This window comes from Cheilinus undulatus, linkage group 7 (assembly GCF_018320785.1).
Source record: "Cheilinus undulatus linkage group 7, ASM1832078v1, whole genome shotgun sequence".
NCBI lineage: Eukaryota > Metazoa > Chordata > Actinopteri > Labriformes > Labridae > Cheilinus > Cheilinus undulatus.
This window is the reverse complement of record NC_054871.1, coordinates 52,244,816-52,268,239: the sequence shown is the minus strand read 5'-3', so window position 1 is coordinate 52,268,239 and position 23,424 is coordinate 52,244,816. Positions and strand designations below refer to the sequence as shown.

The following is a 23,424-nucleotide window of genomic DNA, read 5'->3' as shown; positions in this document are numbered from 1 at the left end:
TATATTATAGGGGTGGGAGAAAAATTGATACAGCATAGTATCGCGATATTTTGTCTGATGATATATCGTATTGCCTCGTCCACCAAGTATCGATTTTTTCAAATTAATTGCTAATATGAACTGAAGTCTATGACAATGGAAAAATGAAATAAATGCAACTTGTTTGTGCAGTGAGGTCGGCAGAGGTGACAGACATACAGCAGGAGAAAGTTAGTTCAAAATACATGGCAGCACCAGAGAAAGGACATTAGGAATGCAAGCAGGGCACGAATGACACAGATATGACACATGAGGTTTGCAAGAAGTGCTACATAAAAATAAAATACTGCAGAAATACAACAAACATGAGGGCAAGACTAATGCTAAATCAGCTAAACAACTGCAAAAATGGTATAGATCGCAATATATGGTACAGCTCTCACTGTATTGCAAAATGTTTAAAATTGCAATAATATCGAATCATGACCCAAGTATCGTGATAATATTGTATCGTGAGGCCACTGGTGATTCCCACCCGTATTATTTTACATCACATATTTCTGTTTAAATGACATTACTCTATAGAAAACTGCTCTCACTTGATATTAAATGGGTGTTTTCCATTTTTTTTTTTTTTTTTTTTTTTTGTCAGAAAGGCCAAATTGTGTCAGCCATGATTGGTTAATAAAATCAATAAAAGAATAAAACATCCAGGGTGTGAATACTTTTTATAGGCACTGTACAAAGCACAAATACTCCAGCATAAAGGTGTTTCCACTAATGAACACCAACGCAAACATGTCACTGGTACAAAACTGTTGTAAACACATAAAAAGATCCACAAATGCACCAATACTGTATGTAAAAGAATTTGAGAATGCAAGAAATAACTAAATCAATGCACAGCATGCTAGTACCCATTAAAAACAACCTCTTTAACATGTGTCCTTGTTGTATAGTTGTAGTAATTATGAATGGTTGCACAAATTCCCACGGCACACCCAGACTGCCTAAAGGCATTTATAGTAACTAACTACCTGCCTGAACATACGTCCCCCAGGTTTCTGGTCACTTTAACTGGAATAAGTTGTGGGGAAATTAAAGTCTCTTATGTATTGTTCTGAAGTCACTGTGTTTGCAAGTATTTTATGTTTGCACACAAAGTGACGCTACCAAAGTGAACAGAGTGCAGCCTCTATTCTTGTCAGTCAGGTTGAACTGAAAACAAACACAGCATGCCCTTTCTTTGTTTTTGAACTCACACAGGCCCAATTATTCACAGATGAGGTTTTTTTTTTTTTTTTTTTTTAGATAATGTAGGTCAACACATGTCATGATTTTTTAGACCCTTCACATTATAATATGGTCTTTAATCATGAAATAAGTGGGATTTCTGGTGCTTAACTGTACCTTTATGTATTTTTGCTGCAGAGTAAATCTTCTTCAGCCCTTCATCTAGAGCAGTCAGCAGGACCCCAGACAGGTTGTTGGCTCGGTCTCTCTGCTGTGCCACAATCAGGGCCAACTGAGGTAACAGGAAGGAGATAAAAAGTAAGCATAATCTTATCACGATCAAAGTTTAGTCTGCACAGCCCCAGCCTCACAGGTCTGTCACTGCACGCAAAACTCTCGCACGGTTTACCAGCAACACTTGCCCAAAAGAAGCGGCATTTCCAGGTATAAAGGATGCCCTCTTTTCTACAGAACCTACCTGATCCTGGCCACCTGGTCTTGACTGTTTGTCATCTATAGGGAAGAGCAGCACGTTTCCAAGCTCCAAATCTGAAATAAACAATAACATGATTAACAAACCTCTATCTCAGCTGGACTTTATAAGAGAAAATGTTAGATTGCTTGAATAAATCTTGTTTTATCTCACCCTTCATCTTGCCAGCGATCTCATACTGCTTTTTTGGTTCGTCTGATCTCACCTCCAGAGCTGTGAACAGACCTCCTCTTCCCCACCGGCCTGAGTCATCTATATAGAAAATGCTGCTTTGATCAACACATGAAACTCGATGGAAACAGCATGATGACAAAAGTTTATGGTCACGATAAACACACCAACACAGTGGACGATGATGGCATTTCCCTCAGCCGTGTGGGGATGAGTGACATCTCCCAGAACGTACTGGATGGCCTTGGTGTCAGTGTCAGTGACATCATCCTCTTCCTCCTCATCTTCTTCTTCCTCTTCGTCATCTCCACTGTCTACAGATGGCAGGCAGCGTGATCTGTAGCCACATGACTCCCACCATGCCATTCTGCAGGATAACAAACACAAAGAGAGCAAGCTTAGAGGTAAAACACCACAGTGGCTAAATAACAAACAGTATTAAGTTGACAGATCTTTACTTTTTCTTGTGTTTCTGCTCCTGCTGCTTCTTCTTTGCCTCCTCCTCCAGTTTGGCTCTCTTAGCTTTGGCCTCCTCCCTTTTCCTGCGTCGCAGCTCCAGCTCGGCCTCAGTGAGAGGTTTCCTCTTCCTCGTAGGGATCCCAAGAGCTGCCGACAGTGCAACCTGAAAATGAGAAAACAATTTAAACAATTATAACTGCTATAATCAGTAAGAGAACTGGAATTCACTCTGATCAGAAACTCAGCTTTTTAAAACACAGTCAATGTTTAGTGCATGTAGACTGTCTGTACGAGTCTGCCTGCAATTTTTGGTGTTCAAAACCAAGAAATTATCCAATACTGAGTGACCATTATTTTTTGACTTAGTATTGTTTTAATTGTTTCATGAGATCCCAAAAAAGGCAGCATCATCATTTTGTAAAACCCAAAACACAACTCTCTCTTTGGGAACCCCAGCCTACCAAGTCAAGTGCAATCCTCTGATTCTTGTTTTTTAAATAAATGTCATTTCCATTAGTGTTGAACAAAAGACGCAGAGTCCTACTCCGGCTTTGTGCCTCAGAGCTCGTCCCTCTCCTTCAGCTTTCTGAAACTCAGTCAGCTGCTCCTCCAACAAACGCTCAAAGCTCTTCTGGTCCTCAGAGCTCGGGTCCTTGCTGTAGTCTTTGCCCTCGAAGTAGTACATATGATCTGGAGGAGGAGACACACATGATGGTTAATGTTCTGAAAACAGATGAACTGTGGTGTTTTATTAGTTTATTAGTCTAGCGATGAAAAAAAATAATCTAATCCATTACAGGTTTTGTGTTTAATCAATCACAATTAATTGCATATATAAACAATACAAATAGGACTGAATTGCAGGTAGCTTTATTGTTTGTAATTTGTTACATATTTTCATACCATGGTCTTGGTGAATACTCGATTCTGATTGGCTTTGGAAATTCCATCGGTGTCCATTAACTTTTGATAAATAGACACCTATCAAACTTCTCAAGTAGTTCCAGTCAAAAATCATTGCACTGTTCCAAATTAATGCGCAGCAGTCGTTAGATAATAGGAGTAACCATAGCAACCTGAGGCAGTTGTGCTGAGCAGGGAGTATAGCGCTGCCAGCCTAAGAATCCTGCGGACCGGCATCAACCGTCACTTAACTGACATAAATATAATGAAAGACTCAGCGTTTAAGACCAGTAACCCAAGTCGGTCTTGCACGGGGAGAACATGCAATCTCCGCACAGAAAGGCTCTGACCAGGAAGCGAACCAGGAACCTCTTTGCAGTGAGGTAACAGCGCTAACCCCTGCATCGCCGTGCAGCCCGTCTGATAAACCAGCATGATAATATCTGATAAATATTGACTTTCAGCACCTGCAGGGCGTGGACAGCTTCGTTTCATGTCTGTGATCTCGTAGTGCAGAAGGAATTATTCTGTTTATTCAAACAGCTGGTCTGCTAAAACTAAGCTTTCCATCAGATGACTGTTCATGTTAATGTACAGGTTTATAGTCTGATCACTGATGACTCTCCATCTCTCTCATCTTCATGTCTTTTCATTGATAAATCTGTTAAGAAAGTGCATTGAGTGGACTAGTTTTTATGTTCTGTTGTGACTTCGTATCTTTGGCCCATCCTATTTACTGGAGTATTAAACTACGTTTACATCGTCCAATTATCAGCGCTGCGCATCAGACAGTTAAGGCCTCCACGTCGTCCATTAACCCCTGATAATTGGACACCTCATTGGGCATTAACCTTTTTATAAATTTATGCTAATATGATACATTGGTGTCCATATTTGACTCTGCTTTTCACACTAAGAGTTAATTCACAGTTCACCATACCTGATCTGTGACTCTACAGATCAGTTATACTCAACATGTGGCTCTTATGTGATTTGTGGCTCTTTTATGTCTTAATTTGAAATACTATTCCCCCTGAAAACCTTCATAAAGGGAAACCATGACCTCAAAAATTATACATTGCAAGTCACATTAATCAGTTTGAATCCTTGTTTGCAATTTTCACAATTTTTTGCTACTTGTAATCCATTTTTACTGCTTTGAGCCCACTTTTGCCACTTCTTTTTGCAACTTTTTGTCCATTTTTACTACTTCTATCCCATTTTTGCCACCAGTTTTTGCCTCTTTTATCCTGCTTTTTGCAATTTTTCCCCTTTCTTGCCCATTTAAGCTACCTTTTGCCATTAAAACACAGTGTTTTCAGCATTCTTGCCACTCTTTGCTGCTTTTTGACCATTTTTCTCACATTTATGCCCATTTAAGTCACTTCTGCATGCATTTTTTTCCATGTTTTTGCTGTTTTTTTTTTCATTTTTTGCCACCTGTAACTCATTTTTTGGCAACCTCTCACCCATTTTTGCCACTTTCTGCCCTATTTTGCCACTGTTTCTCCCACTGTTTTTCCACTTTTTACCCACCTTTTGCCATTATATGCCTACTCTGCCCCTTTTTGCCACTTTAATCAGTTTTTGCCACTTTTTACACTTACATGGTGGCTCTTGCAAAGGCATTTTTCAACAATTTGGCTCTTTGGTTGAGTAACGCTGCTATACACCCTTCACATCCTCCTCCAGCACACACACCACTGTAGGTCTACCTCTGGCCCCAGTCTGGCCAGGCTGTCTGCCCCTCTTTTCATCTCTCCACCTCTTCACTGGTGTTTTGTTACTGTCTAAAGTTACACCATTATTCCTCAGAAACAGGTTTTCATTAGCTACAAGTGCATAGGAAGCCCCTTGTTGGGTCCAGTGCTTTTCAGCAGCACTGGACCTTTTTACAAAGATTTAAAACAGCGAGACAGGAGTGAACTTTTAGACAGGAAAGCCTGCACGTTAGTGGATGAATTCAGGGTTTATGGATGTAATACTGCAGCACGTCTCTTTATGCAGGTGAGAGCATGTCTCTGTTAGTGCACGCGAGGAGAGATAGAGAGGCTGACTATGAGGGAATCCTGGATGGAGCGTATCCGTCCCATGTATTATACAATAAAAGTCAAATAAAAGAAGACTTAAGGGTCTTTTTACATCAAGTTTTCAACACTATGATGGGTGGTTGTTGAAAAGAGTGACATTTGACATTATTGCGATCAATCTGTGTTAAATCTTTATGTGATTAATTAATCAGAATTAACGTGTTATTTTGACAGGACTTGTGCTTTTAGGTAAAAGAAATTGTTTAAGTGCCTCTTAGACAACGCAGCATTTCATCAGACTTACTCTGCCCATCAGATTCAGAGTCATTCTCTTCTTCCTCCTCTTCTTCTCTGAGAGAGTTGACTTCTTCATCATCATCATCGACCCACTGACCATCACGCGATGGACCCAGGATCTTCTCCAGTTTCACATCCTGCACTGAACTCTCATCAGAGGACAGAAGCTTATCCACCCCGAACTTCAAGATCTCGCTCAGCTGTGAAGGGATTCAACACTTCAGCAGTAATAAAAGTGAAAACGACAGCTGATTTCTTTAGGCTGGACCCAGAAACAGAAATGGGGACTGCAGTTTTGATTCTGTGCTTTGACAAACCTGCAGCCCTGCAGCAGCTGACTGAGCCTGGTCCAGCAGAGAGAAGCGTCCTTCTTCAATCACTGTGTTTGTGAGGTGGAGCTTGGAAACAGCCCGAGAGTACATGATCTCCTCCACCGTGTCTCTAGCCAGCAGGCGGATCACTTTCACAGGCCTGAAAAATCACACTCGTCAGACTCAAGTTCAGAAATATAAAAGGGAAAATTAGCAGGATTTTATGGTCTTTAAATGAGTGGGGATAGAAATGTAGTCATTTTAAGCTTCAAGCCAGTCAGCGAATACTCAGCCATGGAGGAGAATAAACTTAGTCTCACTTTATCAAACAAAATCCTGCACCTGTCTGACATCGTGATTCTGTGACTGTTTGTGTGTTACAGCTATGAAAACAACTAGAAAATAAAGTATTTTTGCAATTGCTGTGGTTTATATGAAGTGTCTTATTTTTTTATTTATTTGATTTATTAAGAATTTCATGTCTTAATTCATTATTTTCATTATCATCATTATCATTATTATTATTATTGCTGTTTACGTTGTTATAGCTTATTAATTCATGTTCTCATTATCATATCATTATTATTATGTATGGCTTCCTGGATACTTTATTCTCCTTTTTGTCCTTACATTGTTTTCATAATTTTTTATTATCTTTTTCTTGTAAATGTGCAGGTCGATGGGCTCATTGCAATGTATATGATACAGAGTTGGTTAACATACCAGTGTGTGTAAGTATAGCTGTATCACCTTCTTTTGTTTTACTTGGAGCAAATGGGTGAAATGTTTACAATGTTTCTGTTTTTGAAGGAAACAATAAAATCTAAATTGAAAAAAAAAAACAATGATAATCAAAATAACAAAGCGTCAAAATCTGCTGAGATAACTTGATAGAGACAAGAACTCTCTCGAGAGCCAGGCATCAGTGCGACCAGTGAATCTGCCAGCAGTGCAGTGACCGTTGCCTCAGTACAAGTTGGGTTTATTTGGAGAGTCCTGTTAAATAACAGCTTATTTGTAATAAACAGGGTTAACTAGAGTTAAGGAGGCTATCAAAAAGAGATGGTGACTTAAAATGTTGATGGTCTGAGCAAGGGTTAAGCTGACTGTTTCAGATATCTGTGGCACAGGATAGATTTCCCACCCATCTGGTAAACATCCCATTTTCTGAGTTTGTTCAGCAGGAAGACGTTATTTTTCTTCACTATCCAGTAAGTTTTCACCAAAAGACTATAGCTGCATTTTTGTAACCACAGATGATGCACCAATTGGTTTGATACAACAGAAGACTGTTGTATCAACCACAAAGACAATTTTCAGTAATGAAGGAAATAGTCTTGTAAGTCAAATCAGTCTTCAGAATCTCTACTTGGGGGATGCCACGGGTGTCTATTAGACGTGCCAAGGACCACCAACTCACAGGAAAGACGTGAGCATCTTAACTTTTAAAATGCTGATTCATGTTGCTCAGATTCTGGCATCCAAAGAAGATTCACGCCAGGAATGGAAGCTCATAGCTAGATACAAAACTTTGTTCTGTAACATTTAGACCTGTAGTAATCATAGAGCTAGCATAGCAGCTGCCTTTATATTGTTGTAATGTTAAGAAGATAAATTCATGCTACAGAACCCCAACGCATCCCCCTGTTTGGCTTCACCCAGAAGGAACTAAAGGAGAGAAAGAGGGTGACAGTCTAAATCCATTATTAAACCAAACATGGTTTCTGGTCTTTGCCCATTTTTGCTTGAAAAACCAAGTCCAACAACTCTCCCTTGAAGTCTCACTTCAGTGCTTGTTTTTAAAACTCTCAAAGTTAACAGCCGAACCACTTAACCACAAAACAAGACAAGGTTAAAAGCTAGTATGAGGCTGACCGTGTCTATCTGGGATGCCTGTTGAAATGCCTGACTGAAATGTGTGTTCTGGCAGAGTGATGTTGTCATGATTGTTAGTAGTTTATTATTTTTACCAAAGGAATAGTAAGTGGTCACTGAAATGTAAAAAGCTACGTGTTGCCCCCTCCCTCTGTCTGACTCCTTCTGTGTGTGAGGAGATGAAACCTGAGCAGCGTCATCCCCCCTCCCCTCTTGCTTTTCTTCTACCGCATCTGATTGGTTAAACACAGACACACATCGACTCAGCTGCAGGGGAAAAGACACTCTCTGTATTCTTTGCTATTATTGCACAGATGGTAGACAACACTACAGGAAATGAGCAAAAAGCCCTCCTCTGCAGAAGACAAGCTGTCTGTGTGGCTTTGTGCCCTGATTTCAACAAGGACAGCGCCTAGGTCAGATTAGACAGCAGTGGTCGCAGGACCATCCATCCAATGGATGTCGCATCCAAGCTAACAGCTATCGCAGCTAAGGGATTAAACAGGACAAGCTCACCGCCATGATCGGAAAGAAATGCTGAAACAGACCGGGCATGGAGAGAGAACATGTTTTTCTGTCACAGAAAGCTTTCAGTGTTACTCTCTGCTCTTGTTTGGATTCAGACACGTTGTGTGGTTCAGACAAAAGCGCCGCTGTGGCTTAGTCCCTGCTAAAGACAGGCCTGCTAGTCGTTAGCTGGGACACAACAACTCATTAGCTGTATACAACAACTAAGCCTTTCCCCATAACTATAACATTGTCATGCCAAAGCAGCACAGCAGAGGAGTAAAAACCATCTTTCCCAACATGAAAAGCTTATAGGGTCGTTTTATTCTTTGTCATGCAGAAATGTGGCCCAGTTCTGGTTAAACAGAGGCTAAAGCTATATCTGAGTATTTAGAGCCGTGGAGGCAGCCATTAGAAGGCTTTTAGCACGAGTAAACCCTGCCCATAGAGCAACTCTGTATGGATGAGCCATACATACATGATGTTAACTCGAGCCTAGTTAACACAGTGGAGGCAGCCATTAGTGACAGCATTCAGTCCAAGCAAATGCAACTCTGTAGTATATGGCTCATAGAAAAGCGTCACTCACTTAGGTACCGACAGACAGACAGACACACTCAGACACAGACATTGCCATGTGTAGGGCTGTCCTCTGCGGTCAGCCAAAAAGCTCTTCCAATGCTTTTTAAAGCTTCATTAATTAGAGTTTATGAAACAATCACTTGAAGTTGCTCAGTTAAGCCCTGTAGAATTGACTGCTGCGCTGTGCTGCTCTGGGCCTCCTATTGGCCATTGTCCATGCCTGCACCAGGGCCATGCTCCATTTTTCCACATTTCCTCCAGCTGACCTCTGCATGATGCACGTCGCCACCCCAGGCACCTGGACCAGCCCATCGTGAGCTGGATCAGTCCCAGGAAAGTCCACCAGGTGATCAAGCAGCTGATCCATCCCATCCTCACTCTCCTGAGCATGTCAGCATTAGATGCACAGTCTTGCCAACAAGAACTGCACATCATTTCTTGTGCATATGAATCTTTAAGTCTTGAATCTTATATTAAAGGAGGAAACTGCGGTGAAGGCTACTTGGAAAACTCCTAGCAAACATCACCTGTTCTGTCCTATGCGGTGGCAGCGTGCAGCAGCCTGCAGGTCGTTCTGAGGGTTGAAGTCGCTGTCGATAAAGATAACAGTGTCGGCAGCTGTCAGGTTCAAACCCACACCACCTACAAAAACAACATCATGTCTTTAAACATTTAATCCCCGCAGTGGTTGTTTTCACACCTATTCCCTTTCATTTCATCAACATCCTTACACAGAAACTTTGTAACTATTTTAACTTTCACACAGTGCATGTAAAATAGACAGTGGAGTTACACCCTGCCACGGCTTTTTAATCTCCCAGCAATCGGTCCCCTTTCCTCTCTCAGCTTCTGCTACCAATCTGCTGCAGATTAAGATAAGAAATAAAGCCTGCATGAGTCAAAACTGCTGACTTTTCATCACGTTTTATCGTATGTGATCTCTAAACTTGCCACAGTGCTGCTCAACAGATGCAGGTAAAAACAAAACACATAAAAGCTCACCTTAGTCTTTGTTTATGCAGAAAAAAATGAAATACAGCAATTACTAAAAACGTGAAATTGTCTCATTCATTTCTCTGAGTGTTTAAGATGCACAAGAAGTTTGTGATGTTTTGGACAACTTGCTAAAATCGAGAACTGAAAGAAAGTCAATAATATTAAAAGCAGCCAATCGTGTTTGTTAATGCTGAATCAAAAGTTAACTGCAGTGATAGCTTTTAATGTCTAGTTTATTCCAGCAACAACAATGACTTACATACGCATTCAGGGTTTTAGTCACCTGCTTTAGTGCTGAGTAGAAAGACGAAGACATCTTTGCTGCTGAAGTTTTTCACTGCCAGATTTCTTTCCTCCCCTCGGACAGATCCATCCAGTCGCTCATAGCTGTAGTCTAAGAAGAAAAATGCTCTATTTAGCATTTCTGAGGTAGAAAAACACAGTGAATACACTTCCAAACTTTTGCTGGGATTAAATGAAACAGTAGTCACATTTTAGAGGTTGTGAAGTAATATGGGAATATCATAAAAGTAAGTAAAAGGCTGAATAAATGGAAAAATGTTGCAAAGGTTTTTGCCAAAGTTGCAGATAATAATGTTCTTAACGTCTCTAACACATCATAAAGATAAGAACAGCATTAGTAAAGTTCTCCACTGTTCCAGGATGTTCACCTCGATACTCCATGTAATCCTGCAGTATGTCCAACATTCTCGTCATCTGAGAGAACAGCAGCACCCGATGGCCTCTTCACCCACAAACACAGAAAAGAAAAATACAGAAAGATGAAGTTACAAAAGGAATGAGAGGTTTTAAGCTGCTGCTAGATGGCGCTACATCAAAATTACTTTGTCTCACCCTTTATGGAGGAACATCAGAATGCTGTCCAGAAGACAGAGTTTCCCACTCGCTTCAACAAGATGTTCCCCCATCTCAAAAGGTTCTGGCTCCACTCCTACAGAAAGGCATACACATGAGTGAAATATTTGTTTTTAAGTTCCATTTAAAGCTGCACAGAGCTGATCTCACCGTCAAACAGGTAGGGGTGGTCCACACACTTCCTCAGGTTCATAAGGATGTTCAGCAGTCGGTTCTTGTTGCCCTGATTTCCAAAAGCCTCTGAAAACACAGGTTCATGATTCCTGAGTTAAAAACAGCGCCGTGCTTGAGTTTGAAATACTACAACAAAGAAGAGCCAAGCAGATAAAGTTAATTTACAATTGCATGGAATTTGTCTAAGCCCTGTGATTGACTGGTGTCCAGTCCAGGATGTACCCTGCCTCTTGCCCATTGACAGCTGGGATAGGCTCCAGCCCCCCACAGCCCGAACGAGATAAGCTGTATAGAGAATGGATGGATGGAACTTGTTATAGTGTAAAAAATGAATGAACTTTTAAGGTCTGATTTTAGTGGCCCTGGATTCACATGATGTCCTATAATGAGTGAAAGCTGAATCAAGTCTAATGGGACCTACCACTCCTCCAAATTAAAGCCACAGTAGTTTAATATGGAATTTAGATTATTTGATGTTATTGCTCCACTGTCCAGTAAGGTTTCTAACGATGCTGGGTGTTCAGCCTCCATTTAGCACAATCAATGTTTCCAGAAAGTATTCAAAACCCCTTCACCTTTTCAGTGTTGTTTTGATGCCTGAGGTAAAAAAAATCATTTATTTCATTTTATTTTCATAAATCTACACTCAGTTCCTTATTGTGATAAAGTGAAAACAGAATCTCAGACATGGTTGCAAACCTATTAAAAAATACAAACCATACAGTTGTTTTTAAAACAACAGCTGTGTTGAATCATATCATCAATCATATACACATAAATTATGTGTAATTATGTATATTGATTCCACATTATTCCTTTTAGGATGTCCTCCTTTTGGAGGTTTTTTTTTTTATTTTTATGAGTAGGATGATTAACTAGAACTTAGAACTAATACTGACATCCCAGCCACTCCTGCTTCACTTGAGTTTTTCTGATTTAAATTATGTATGTATTCTCTTTTGGGAATTTAATCCCCTTAATATTGTGAATGATGCATTTGTGGGTTGCAATCTGGGTGTCTATTCCTTTCATCACATTTACTCTCTCAGTCAGGCAGCTGATGTCTATTGATCAATTGAGCTCTGACGCCATGATGAGAACGTGGCTGAGGTGTGAGGCCACCTCCTATTTAACACGTCCTGGCCTTTTGAACAAACTGTTTGCCTGATGAAGGTCTAGTACCGAAACGTTGCAAATAAATACATCCTTTTTTTGCAAGTTGGACAGCGTGTGGGTGTTTACCTTTGAGCTGTTTGCTGGATACCCTGCCCTCTGACGCACCTGTCCTGAGAAATAGATGTGCAAAGTAAACTTTCCAGAGATAGAAGTTCTGTTACCAGCGTGTTCAACATCTGCTGCCTCTGTCCTCAAATAAGGGCCACATGTTTTTATAAAGAACAAACTCCACGCTGCTTTCATTTCAAACCCACTCCTTTAAATTAATGATTCTCAGCAGCTTGCTGTCATGACTGTTGGGTGTGTTTGTTTTCTGTACCTATTAGTACATTATTAACCATGTAGAAATGCTATTATATTAAACACAACTATAAATATTCAGACCCTTTGCTAAAACATTTAAAATTTAGCTCTTCCTTAAGTTTTTTGCAGAATACTCATGTCAATGTGGTATTTTATTTTTTTAATACATTTGCAACAATGTCTTAAATTCTGTTTTCTTTGCCATGACAGGGTACTGAGTGTAGATTACTGGAAATAAAAATGAATCTAAATCAGTGGTTCTCCACTGATTGGGCATGAGGACTCACCACGGCCACCTTGAGAGAATGTGGGGCACAGATTTCTGAAAATGTTTAACCCCTCAGATCTGTGGATTAAACAGCATAAAAACATACCAAACAAAGAGACAATGCAAAACAGATATTGTTAGTTATGCAAACGCATGTATACATCTGATTTTACACCATTTTCGAGAGACAGCATGGACAGTTTTAAGAAATGTTTATTTACTCATAAATTTACTCATTATCATAAGAAGCCCTCAAAAATACAAGTCTGAATTTACTTTGTGTCCACGTAGGGCTTCTCTTTATAGAATTTCTGCCTCATTTTTTTTCCTGGCTTACAATTACGACCCACTGGAAAGAGCTTCATGACCCCTTTTGGGTCTCGACCCACCAGTTGAGAACCACTGATCTAAATGACTGTAGCTGTAGGCTGCAACATAACAAAGCTGAAAGAGTGAAGAGGCTCTGAATACTCTCTGAACACACTGAGAACGTGCCCGAGTCTGCACCCCTGTCGCAGAGTCAATCAACCACACTCCTGAGCTGAACACTTAAATTTCTGCATGCTGCATGTTCCAACAAACAAACCAACCTCCCCTTAAAGTTTCTGTGGCTTTCTAAAGTTTCGTGATAAGCAGAGTGAGTGTCCATTCATGCTGTTTATGTCCTCACTGTAGTAGAGAAGCTAACTCTATCAGATTACATGCAAAAAAATAGAAAAAGAGGGTAAATAAAAAAATACTCACTCACTGAACACATATTGTCTCTCATTCATCATTTGGATCAAAAACATTTTGGATACATTTTGTTTTATTGTTTAGATATTGTTTAACTCACTTAATCCTGTCAGACAGCAGTTACAAAGAAAAAAACTGTGGAAAATACCTCCATACAGACGTATGATCGGCCTCTTTAAATCTGCTTTAACATGAAAGTAAAGAATGAAGAACTTACCATGAGTAATGTTGGCTACAAGGAACTAGTTACTTTTTTGTGTTATCCATTAGAAATATAAAGAGAACCTCTTCACAAATTGGTGCATCAAAAACATAATAGAGGAAACAAAGCTAGGGCTGGGCAATTAATCACAAATTAGATGGGGGGGGGCAGAATTAGATTATTTTTGCAAATCACTCAGCTCTAAACAAAAATCTAAATGTCTGTCAGAGGTAGCATCATGTATGAAAAGAAACTATACTCCATAAAGTGCATCTACTCTAGTACACCCTGGTTTTGGGTTTCATGGATAAGTTTGACATAAAGAAGGGGAAAAAAGCTTTATTTAGTACCTTCCTCGGTCAAAGCTGTGAGCTTCTCTCAAAGCATTCTGGGATCACTCTCAGCGCAAACCAGGAAGTCTGCTTCTAACAGCTTTTGTTCCTCAGTGTGTCAGATTCATTCACAACTGTAGTTTAAGCAGCAGAGCCGAGCTGAGCTCAGCAGTCATCTTTAGTTATTGTTTTCAGTGAACACGCCCTCATGGCAGGATTTACATGCTGTGCATTTAAGAGGTCTCACCAAGATCCTTCATCAGAATGGCTTTGTAGTACTTCTTTTGCAGAGACGACATGCCGTGATAAACCACCAGCTCTGTCTTCTTTGGTATATCTACAGCGACTTCTGATTTCACTCTACGGAGCAGGAAAGGCTCCAGGACGCTCTGAAGCTCAGCAGCTGGAAACAGAAACGCAGCATAACAACACAACAGGTTGGTTTGTTTCCTCATCAGTTTTATCAGCTTTTCTCCCGGTTAAACAGATCTATCTCCACAACAAGTGCATCAAATTCATCCTAATCCAGTTTACAAATATATTATCCTCCCACACATCTCCTACTTGGATAAACATGAGTCCTACAGACAGCATCAGTCATACCGAGAACAGGCTGATTCTTCACATTGGAGTAAGTGTTGACAAAGTCTTCAGCCTCCTCAGCTGAGAAGATGACTGGCTGAATGAAGCTCAGCAGGGAGTAGAGCTCCTGCAGGTTGTTCTGGATCGGGGTCCCCGTCAAAAGTACTCTGAATCCAACCGAGAACTACATGAGCAAAGCACAGTTTAAAAACAGTGACATCAGTTGTAGAGATACAGTGCATCCGGAAAGTATTCACAGCGCTTCACTTTTTCCACATTTTGTTATGTTACAGCCTCATTCCAAAATGGAATAAATTCATTTTTTTCCTCAAAATTCTACACACAACACCCCATAATGACAACGTGAAAAAAGTTTTTTTGAAATTTTTGCAAATTTATCAAAAATAAAAAACTAAGACATCACATGTACATAAGTATTCACAGCCTTGAGGCGAAGCTCAAAATTGAGCTCAGGTGTGTCCTGTTTCCACTGATCATCCTTGAGATGTTCCTACAGCTCAATTGGAGTCCACCTGTGGTAAATTCAGTTGACTGGACATGATTTGGAAAGGCACGCACCTGTTTATATGAGGTCCCACAGGTGACAGTGCATGTCAGAGCACAAACCAAGCATGAAGTCAAAGGAACTGTCAGTAGACCTCCGAGACAGGATTGTCTCCAGGCACAAATCTGGGGAAGGGTACAGAAAAATTTCTGCTGCTTTGAAGGTCCCAGTGAGTAGAGTGGCCTCCATCATCCATAAATGGAAGAAGTTCAGAACCACCAGGACTCTTCCTAGAGCTGGCCACCCACCTAAACTGAGCGATCGGGGGAGAAGGGCCTTAGTCAGGGAGGTGACCAAGAACCCAATAGTCACTATGTCAGAGCTCCAGTGGTCCTCTGTGAAGAGAGGAGAACTTTCCAGAAGGTCAACCATCTCTGCAGCAATCCACCAATTAGGCCTGTATGGTAGAGTGGCCAGATGGAAGCCACTGCTTTGCAAAAGGCACATGGCAGCCCGCCTGGAGTTTGCCAAATGGCACCTGAAAGACTCTCAGACCATGAGAAAGAAAATTTTCTGGTCTGATGAGACAAAGATTGAACTCTTTGGTGTGAATGCCAGGTGTCATGTTTGGAGGAAACCAGGCACCGCTCATCACCTGGCCAATACCATCCCTACAGTGAAGCATGGTGGTGGCAGCATCATGCTGAGATATCCTGGATGAAAACCTGCTCTAGAGAACTTTTGACCTCAGACTGGGGTGACGGTTCATCTTTCAGCAGGACAACGACCCTAAGCACACAGCCAAGGTATCAAAGGAGTGGCTTCAGGACAACTCTGTGAATGTCCTTGAGTGGCCCAGCCAGAGCCCAGACCTGAATCTCATCGAACATCTCTGGAGAGATCTGAAAATGGCTGTGCACCGACGCTCCCCATCCAACCTGATGGAGTTTGAGAGGTGCCGCAAAGAGGAATGGGTGAAACTGCCCGAAGATTGGTGCGCCAAGCTTGTGACATCATACTCAAAAAGACTTGAGGCTGTAAGTACTACCAAAGGTGCATCAACACAGTATTGAGCAAAGGCTGTGAATACTTATGTACATGTGATGTCTTAGTTTTTTATTTGTAATACATTTGCAAAATTTTCAAAAAAACTTTTTTTTTTACATTGTCATTATGGGGTGTTGTGTGTAGAATGTTGAGGAAAAAAATGATTTTATTCCATTTTGGAATGAGGCTGTAACATAACAAAATGTGGAAAAAGTGAAGCGCTGTGAATACTTTCCAGATGCACTGTAAAGGAATAATACAGTAGCGATCCAGCTGCAGCTCTTAACCTGTGTTAATGTTTTGTGCAACATTGAGTTCTGATTCTTCAGTCTGTGAGCTTCATCTACAACCAGCACCTTCCACTTCCACCTGAGGAGCAAAGCAAGAGGAAATGAGTGGCTGGAAACAATGACAAGGATTTATTACAGTTTTTCATGAAAAGGCACATTTCTTCTCAGCATCTTGCAGTATTTGGACTCATGCAGGTTGTACCCCTAAGAAAACATCTGAATGGGAAAAAGTTGACAGTATTTATCCACCAATCTAGGTAGAAGAATTGCTTGTAACTGTTTGCTAACTGCTATTTAACAACTAGAGAAAAAGAAGAAGCAGGCACAACAGAAGAAGTTGAAGAAAATTTAATGTCTGTAGCAAGGACGAGCGACAAGAACCCTCCAGCCTCTTATTCCTCCCCTCACCATCTCTGCTGTTTTAAAGCAAAGAGGGTCAAAGACATTACTGATGCTAACACATTTTAAAGGCTATACACATGTTTACAGGTAAACAACACCAGATAGAAGAGTGTATCTAGGTGGTCTGCTCTGCCGCCGCTATTCACATCCTGTGTTTACATCAGCGATTCTGCGGTCCATCACTGACAAACACAAGTAGTCACTTTGTAAAAATAAAACTCTTTATTGCCAGTGTTTTCTACCTCTGAATATCTGCTTAAAGCCTTTAACGTGCTCCTTACTAACAACCATCTGACAATGTCACAGTGCAATTCATAAAACAGGGGTGTCAAACACAAGGCCCGGGGGCCAAATCCGGCCCATGGAACAGTTGAATCCGGCCGTCAAGGTGATCTCATATTTCTGTTCTAACTGGCCCATCAGTCTGAGGTCTGCAGATTTCCTCGAGTATAAAAATGTGAACTTATCCTTGATGATTTAAGATATCCTTGTTAAGTCATAAAGTCTGAAAAATAAGGTGTAAAAATTTTTAGATAAGTCAGGAATGAAGGAAAAAAAAAATTGTTTTAATTTCATATTTTTCAATTTAGCATCTCACAATCAGGACTCAAACTTAGGATTTTGACTTTAGTTTCATACTATGAGCATTCAGCTCATAATTTTGACTTCTTCTGTAATTTTTGAGCTTTAAGATTCATTATTCTAATTTTTAAGTCATATTTTGACCTTTTAAACCAATTATTTTGTATTTTATGTCATATTTTCAACTCCATTCATAATCCCATAGTTTGACCTTTTAGACTCACAATTTAAATTTTTGAATTATATTTTGACTTTTAATTTCATGATTCAAATTTTATTTCATATTTTGACCTTTTAAACTCATGATTTTGTATTTCTTTTTTTTTATATATATATTTGCCTTTAAAAACTTTTTTTTTTCAATTTCATGTTTTGATCTTTTTATACTAATAAATTTAGATTAGATAGACTCAGATTGTGAGTCTTTAAATTTATCTTTCGACTATTTAAATATCAAAATCATTTATCATCAGTGCTAAGTTTTTTTTTTTTTTTTTTTTTCAGATTTTATTACTGTTAAAATGAGGTTGACAGTTTATGGTTAAAAAGGTGACTCTGTTAGGCCCTCAGGTTAGACCTAAATCTAGAATCCGGCCCCCGCTGTGACTGAGTTTGGCACCCCTGTCATAAACCATCATTATATTCTAAAATAAAATATGCACATTTTCACTGTATTGTTGTAGTTATTTTGTCATTTCTCAGGAAATATCAGGGAATTCATTTCTGGGTGGCTTTTCATCTTGCATCTTTTTATGCTTTTCCTTGTTTTTAAGTTTAACACACCACAGCCTGTTCCAACTACCACAGCTACAGATCAGGGCTGAACGATTTGGGAAAATAATATAATTGAGTTTTTTTATCCCAAGCATTGTGACTGCAATTTGATATACGATTAATTCTTAAGTTCCTTATATACGAACAAACACAAGCAATGAATCATTCTCTAGTACAAACAACACAATATTAGATAAAACTAGAGCTGAACAATTTTGAAAAATATCTAACTGTGATGATTTTGACTTGTATTGCAAATTGGATAGGAACTGATGCATTGAAGGGAGTTATAATTTTACTGTCATTCTCTTATTTAGTAAGAAAAACGTACAAAAACGTAGGATTTTTGCAGACTATTCTAAAAAACTGCCTATGGATGATTGCATAATATGTAATGCATAACATCTCTGCTGCAAAAAAAAGATGTGAACTGGTATTTTGAAAAAAATTTCAGGTTAAAGAAATATTGCATCTTCCAAAATTTGAAAATTGCAGCAGGCCATATTTGTGATTGAATCTAATTTTCGATAAATTGCCCAGCCATAGTACAGATGAGGACAAAATCAATACTTCCCCTATAGAAAATTTATTTTTTAAAAGTATTTCCAAGCGCTGTTAAACAGAGCAAGGAATTTTAAACAAGCTTTTCCAAACATCCTAGTTTTATTTTGGATGCTTTCATTATTTTATTTTGCACACAGAAATAAAAATATTTCAAACCATAAACTACCAGGGTCTGAATTATTAGACCCCATTATAATTGACCTTTGTGTTGAGCCGTAGCTTAGACCACTGCTGGGCAATGATGGTCTCTAACTGAGGGTTATCTTCACATTTACACTCTCTAAAGGGTTTGAGCTGTCACTGGAGAAAGCATCATGACAGAAACCAGAGAAATCAGTTCAGACTAGAGAAACAGAATTGTTGATGCTCACAGAGCAGAAGAAGGATCTACAGAGTTATCACAGCGTTTCCAAGAGCCAAGAACTGGAGTGAGAAATATAGAAATGGGTCAAGAAATGGGTTATGTCACTGTTTCACGTAGGGTGTGTTCGAAAAGTCCATTTTGCTTAGGAAGGTTCCTAACTGAGTGAAACAACCTGGAAGTATTTAAGTGGCGGCCATGATAAGGACTGTTTGAATTTTCCAAATGGTAAGGAAAGGAGCTTCATTATTTCCTTTATTATCTCCTTTAGCCTAGGAAACACTGGACCATCCTTTACCAAAGGAGAGATGAAAAGACGACCCACAATGCTTTGCGTAAACTTCATTTAAAGTGACACACCTGTTGACCGCTCATCAGAACAAGTGAATAACTTGAATAACTAGAATAACTTTACTAACCCCGATTTAAACCATAAAATGCAGTAAAACGTATAATACACGTGATAAACGGAAGGCAGTAGGGGAGGAATATTACAGACATGAAAACTTTGTCATTCAACTTATGATCACGATTTCATTTCTTCTCATTTCCATTTTATTTAAATAATTAACCAATCAGTCAGTATTTTAAACTGTATTTGTCTTGCTATTTTAATATATATTTAAGAAAACGTTTTAAGTTTGTAAATCACAACCAACTAAAGCGATAAAGTCGGCATGTTGCTATATTGTGATTATCATATTTATCATCATAATTACCCCGGGAAGACGCAATTTATAGAGCTTTTCACAGAACAAGCTGAAAGGCAGATGAAACCAGAGTAGACTCTGTAATAAATTTAACAGAGACGAGAGAATTAAAGAAAAAAATGATTAGGTAGGGAATAAAGCAAGAGTATTTAATATCATTATGAAACAAAAGGACTTGAACATTATTCATGTCGTTGTATTGACTTAGTTGAAAGTTCAGATTAAGAGAAAGGTTTCTGCTGTTCTACATGTTCACAGTTCCTCTTCCTGAAGAGACTTTGGGATATAAAAATCTTAATGAGCTCATATCTCTGACGTTTTAGCGTTCACAGCACATAACAACACAGAGAACGCACCGAGTGGGAGTTGCGAATTTTGTAGTCCATCAACATTAAATTGTAGTTTTTACTCAAAAAACACACATCACGTCCGTAACATCCGCCTAGAGAAAGTGCAGTCGGATTCCTTACTCACCACAGTTCTCCTTTCCTATCCTCTTACTCCCACCTTTCCTTGACCCTGTGATGTTTCTCGTCAGGGTTAAGGAAAAGTGAATAGGAAAGGACTTAGGAGGTAATTTTTTGGACTTTTCGAAACGCACCCATGGTCAGGAAACTTTTCACCTTCATTCACACGCCTGCCCCTGATTACCTGGTGCCTTAGATTTAAATGTGTTGGAGTTACAGCTCCCTCTAGTGTTCAGTTCACAGAAACTAAAATAAGGACAGAAACGAAACTAGATTTAGGCTCCAGCACCTCCCATGCTGCACTACAGTTAGAAATCAACATGAAATGTAATCATCAATATGTTTAATCAATAAAACAAAAGGAAAAAAAGATTTAACATTTGTATAAATTATTTAATGTGTTTTATCAGGATTTAGGTCGTGTGCAAATCTAGTTTGGACAGTTTGAACAGCTGATGCTCACAAAGCAGGAGAAGGATCTACAAAGTTCTCACAGCGTTTATAAGAGTCAAGAACTGGAGAGAGAAATATAATCAAGAAACTCAGAGAGAGCCACACAGTCCAGAACAAGCCTGGCAGAGGGAGGAGAAGAAAGATTTCAGAGACTCTGGAAAGAAAACTAGTCAGAGATGGGTGTAAAGAGCCCACAACAACTGCCAAGAATCTAGAGAAGGACTAAGCCAAGTCAGGAACTGTAGTCTCAAAGAAGACCATCTCTAGGGCCCTGACTAGGAATGGACCAAGAAAAAGTCCACTTCTGCATAGGACTGAATGATTTAGGAAAATACTCTAATTACAATTTTCCCCCCAATATTGCGATTTTTTTCTGAAGCTCTTAATCTTATGTTACTTCCAAAAAATAACTTACTGTGCTGATTTTGACTTGTATTGCAAACTGGATATGAATTTTTGTATTGACGGAAGTGGTTATTCTTAAATCATTCTCATATTCAATAAGAGAAATGTACAAAATGAAGACAGTAGGATTTTTTTCAGACTATTCTAAAAAAACATCAGTTTAATGATTGCATATGTCATGCATAACATCTCTGCTGCAAAAAAAAAGAGGTGTAAACTGGTATATTGGCACAAATTTTAGGTTAAAGAAATATTGCACCCTCTGTGATTTGAAAATTGCAGCTGGCCGTATTGCGATTTCATCTAATTTGCGATTAATTGCCCAGCCCTACTTCTGCAGAAGAGACACCTTCAAGCCAGACTGAAGTCTGCTAAGGACAACCTGGAGAAAGATTCTGACACTGGAAGCATGTCCTTAGGTCAGATGAACCTAAACTAGAGCTCTTTGGTCACAGAGATGTTGGTGATGTTTGGAAAAAGAAGGGAGAGGCGTATCACCTAAAGTACAGCGTCCCTATAGTGAAACACAATGGTGGGAGGATTATGCTGTGGAGATGCTTTAGTGCATCTGAAACTGGAAACCTAGTCCAGGTGGAAGGAACCATCAAGAACTAGAATGGCTGTCTGAGGCGGCAGACCCTTGCTTAAGCAGTGCCACCGAGGAACTCACGCTCCCATTGATTACTATGGTGTTCAAAATTCGAAGTGTGAGAAAACCCTAACGGGTGCGTGGATCATCACCAAAATCTAATCGATTCTTCCCTGTCACTATCCCAATATTCCCTGAAAGTTTGGTGAAGATCCACCTTTCCATTCTCGAGTTATCCTGTACACAAACAAACAAAGAAAGAAACGAACAAAGATACGGAACCCTTTACATGACACTCTGGTGTGGGTAAAAAAAAGGATATGTGACGATTTAGAAAGAGAACCTGAAGCAGTCAGCAGGAAGACTGGGTCCAGGTCGTCGCTTTGTCCTCCAACATGAGGACCTGCATGGCTCCTGCCGAAGAACTACCTCCAGATAACAAATGTGAACCTTACTGACAGGCCTGACCAAAGCCCTGACTTATATCCCACTGAAAATCTGTGGGGTGAACTGAAGATCAAGGTCCATCCCAGAAGACCATCAAACCTGGAGGAGCTGGAGAGATTAGCCAAAGAAGAATGGGCTGGGATTCCTCAGGAGACGAGTCTGAGACTAAAACTACAACCAACGACTAGACTGTGGTAGTTTTTGGTCTTTGTGAAAGAATTCTGTTTCTGTGTGCAAAGGAAAATAATGTAAACTAGGATGTTGTGTTAAAAAACCCTTGCTCTGTTTAACAGCACTTGGGACAAACTGAGATTTTTATAGGCAGGCTAATAATTTTATAGAACACTACCTGGAACAGACTGTAGCTGTCGGTTTAAAACCACAGAACCCAGACCTTTTCAACTGTTACACCCAAAATCATTCTAACAGTGTCAGAATCAGGTGCGTTTAATTTAAATATCCGTCTACGGCTTCATTCAGTGATTTATGGGCATAAGTGAGGTGTGTGTCATGAATGCAGAACAGGACAGAGCCTGTCCCAAATATCTATTACACATGTTTATTTTACATCCATCAGAGCAACAGCCCACAGACGGCATATAGAAAGAGCAGAATGTTGCAAAGTAAGAACTGGAGGGTAACAAACATTCTGTCATAATGCTGCTAGAGTGTGAGCTGCTGCTCAGAAGGCTGGATTGGACAGTGTATGACATCTGTTTAATAATAATGGCCCACTAGGGGTGTGACGAGACACTTATCTCATGAGATGAGACGAGATGAGATTTTACACTTTTTTTCAATTTTGGAAAAAAAATTCATGAGTGGATAATATGTCCTTTATACAACTAAAAGTGATAATTACAACGCATTCAGGTCTATTCAAAAATCTTTGAATTAAGTACTGAATAGGCTATTAATGCTTCCAAAGAGTATGTTTTGTCTAACTTTGACTCAAACTGTACATTTTAATGCTCTTCAAATCAAACCTTTCATTTTAATAGTCTACAAAATCTTTAATTTACTACACTATGCTCTCATCGCTACAATTACAATAACTATTTTTAATAATATCAAAAACAGTATAATATTATTATACTTAATTACATATAATAAAAAAATGTAGATTATTTTAAAAGTACTTTAAGCACTGTTTACAACAGACTGAAATATAAAGAGCTGCATCAGTAAAATCAAACAATTTCTCATCCTCTTTAAGGACATCCATATTTTAAACACTAAAAAGAAATATTTCTGTCAATAACACGTTTGCTGTAATTTAAAGAAATAGATTATCTTATCGTTTTGTGGTCTTTCTCATATGAGCTTTGACAGTGTTGGACACGA

At 39.3% G+C, this 23,424-nt stretch overlaps 1 protein-coding gene across 2 annotated transcripts in view; it reads right to left on the bottom strand.

The window, feature by feature from the left end:
* chd1l (chromodomain helicase DNA binding protein 1-like) overlaps positions 1 to 23,424 on the bottom strand; it is a 32,451-nt gene that overhangs the window by 4,889 nt on the left and 4,138 nt on the right. Inside the window, exons 6-21 of one of the 2 annotated variants that reach the window (XM_041792293.1) lie at positions 16,324 to 16,405; positions 14,506 to 14,668; positions 14,150 to 14,305; positions 10,863 to 10,952; positions 10,692 to 10,788; positions 10,508 to 10,581; positions 10,120 to 10,230; positions 9,368 to 9,482; positions 5,883 to 6,036; positions 5,573 to 5,765; positions 2,880 to 3,025; positions 2,335 to 2,498; positions 2,044 to 2,243; positions 1,859 to 1,957; positions 1,691 to 1,761; positions 1,390 to 1,504 (exon numbers count right to left, since the gene is read on the bottom strand). In XM_041792293.1, coding sequence (XP_041648227.1) covers positions 1,390 to 1,504; positions 1,691 to 1,761; positions 1,859 to 1,957; positions 2,044 to 2,243; positions 2,335 to 2,498; positions 2,880 to 3,025; positions 5,573 to 5,765; positions 5,883 to 6,036; positions 9,368 to 9,482; positions 10,120 to 10,230; positions 10,508 to 10,581; positions 10,692 to 10,788; positions 10,863 to 10,952; positions 14,150 to 14,305; positions 14,506 to 14,668; positions 16,324 to 16,405 — 2,030 coding nt within the window. Of the gene's footprint in view, positions 1 to 1,389; positions 1,505 to 1,690; positions 1,762 to 1,858; positions 1,958 to 2,043; positions 2,244 to 2,334; positions 2,499 to 2,879; positions 3,026 to 5,572; positions 5,766 to 5,882; positions 6,037 to 9,367; positions 9,483 to 10,119; positions 10,231 to 10,507; positions 10,582 to 10,691; positions 10,789 to 10,862; positions 10,953 to 14,149; positions 14,306 to 14,505; positions 14,669 to 14,914; positions 14,970 to 16,323; positions 16,406 to 23,424 lie in introns of those variants that run through there. The other variant, XM_041792295.1, reaches the window with a different exon arrangement.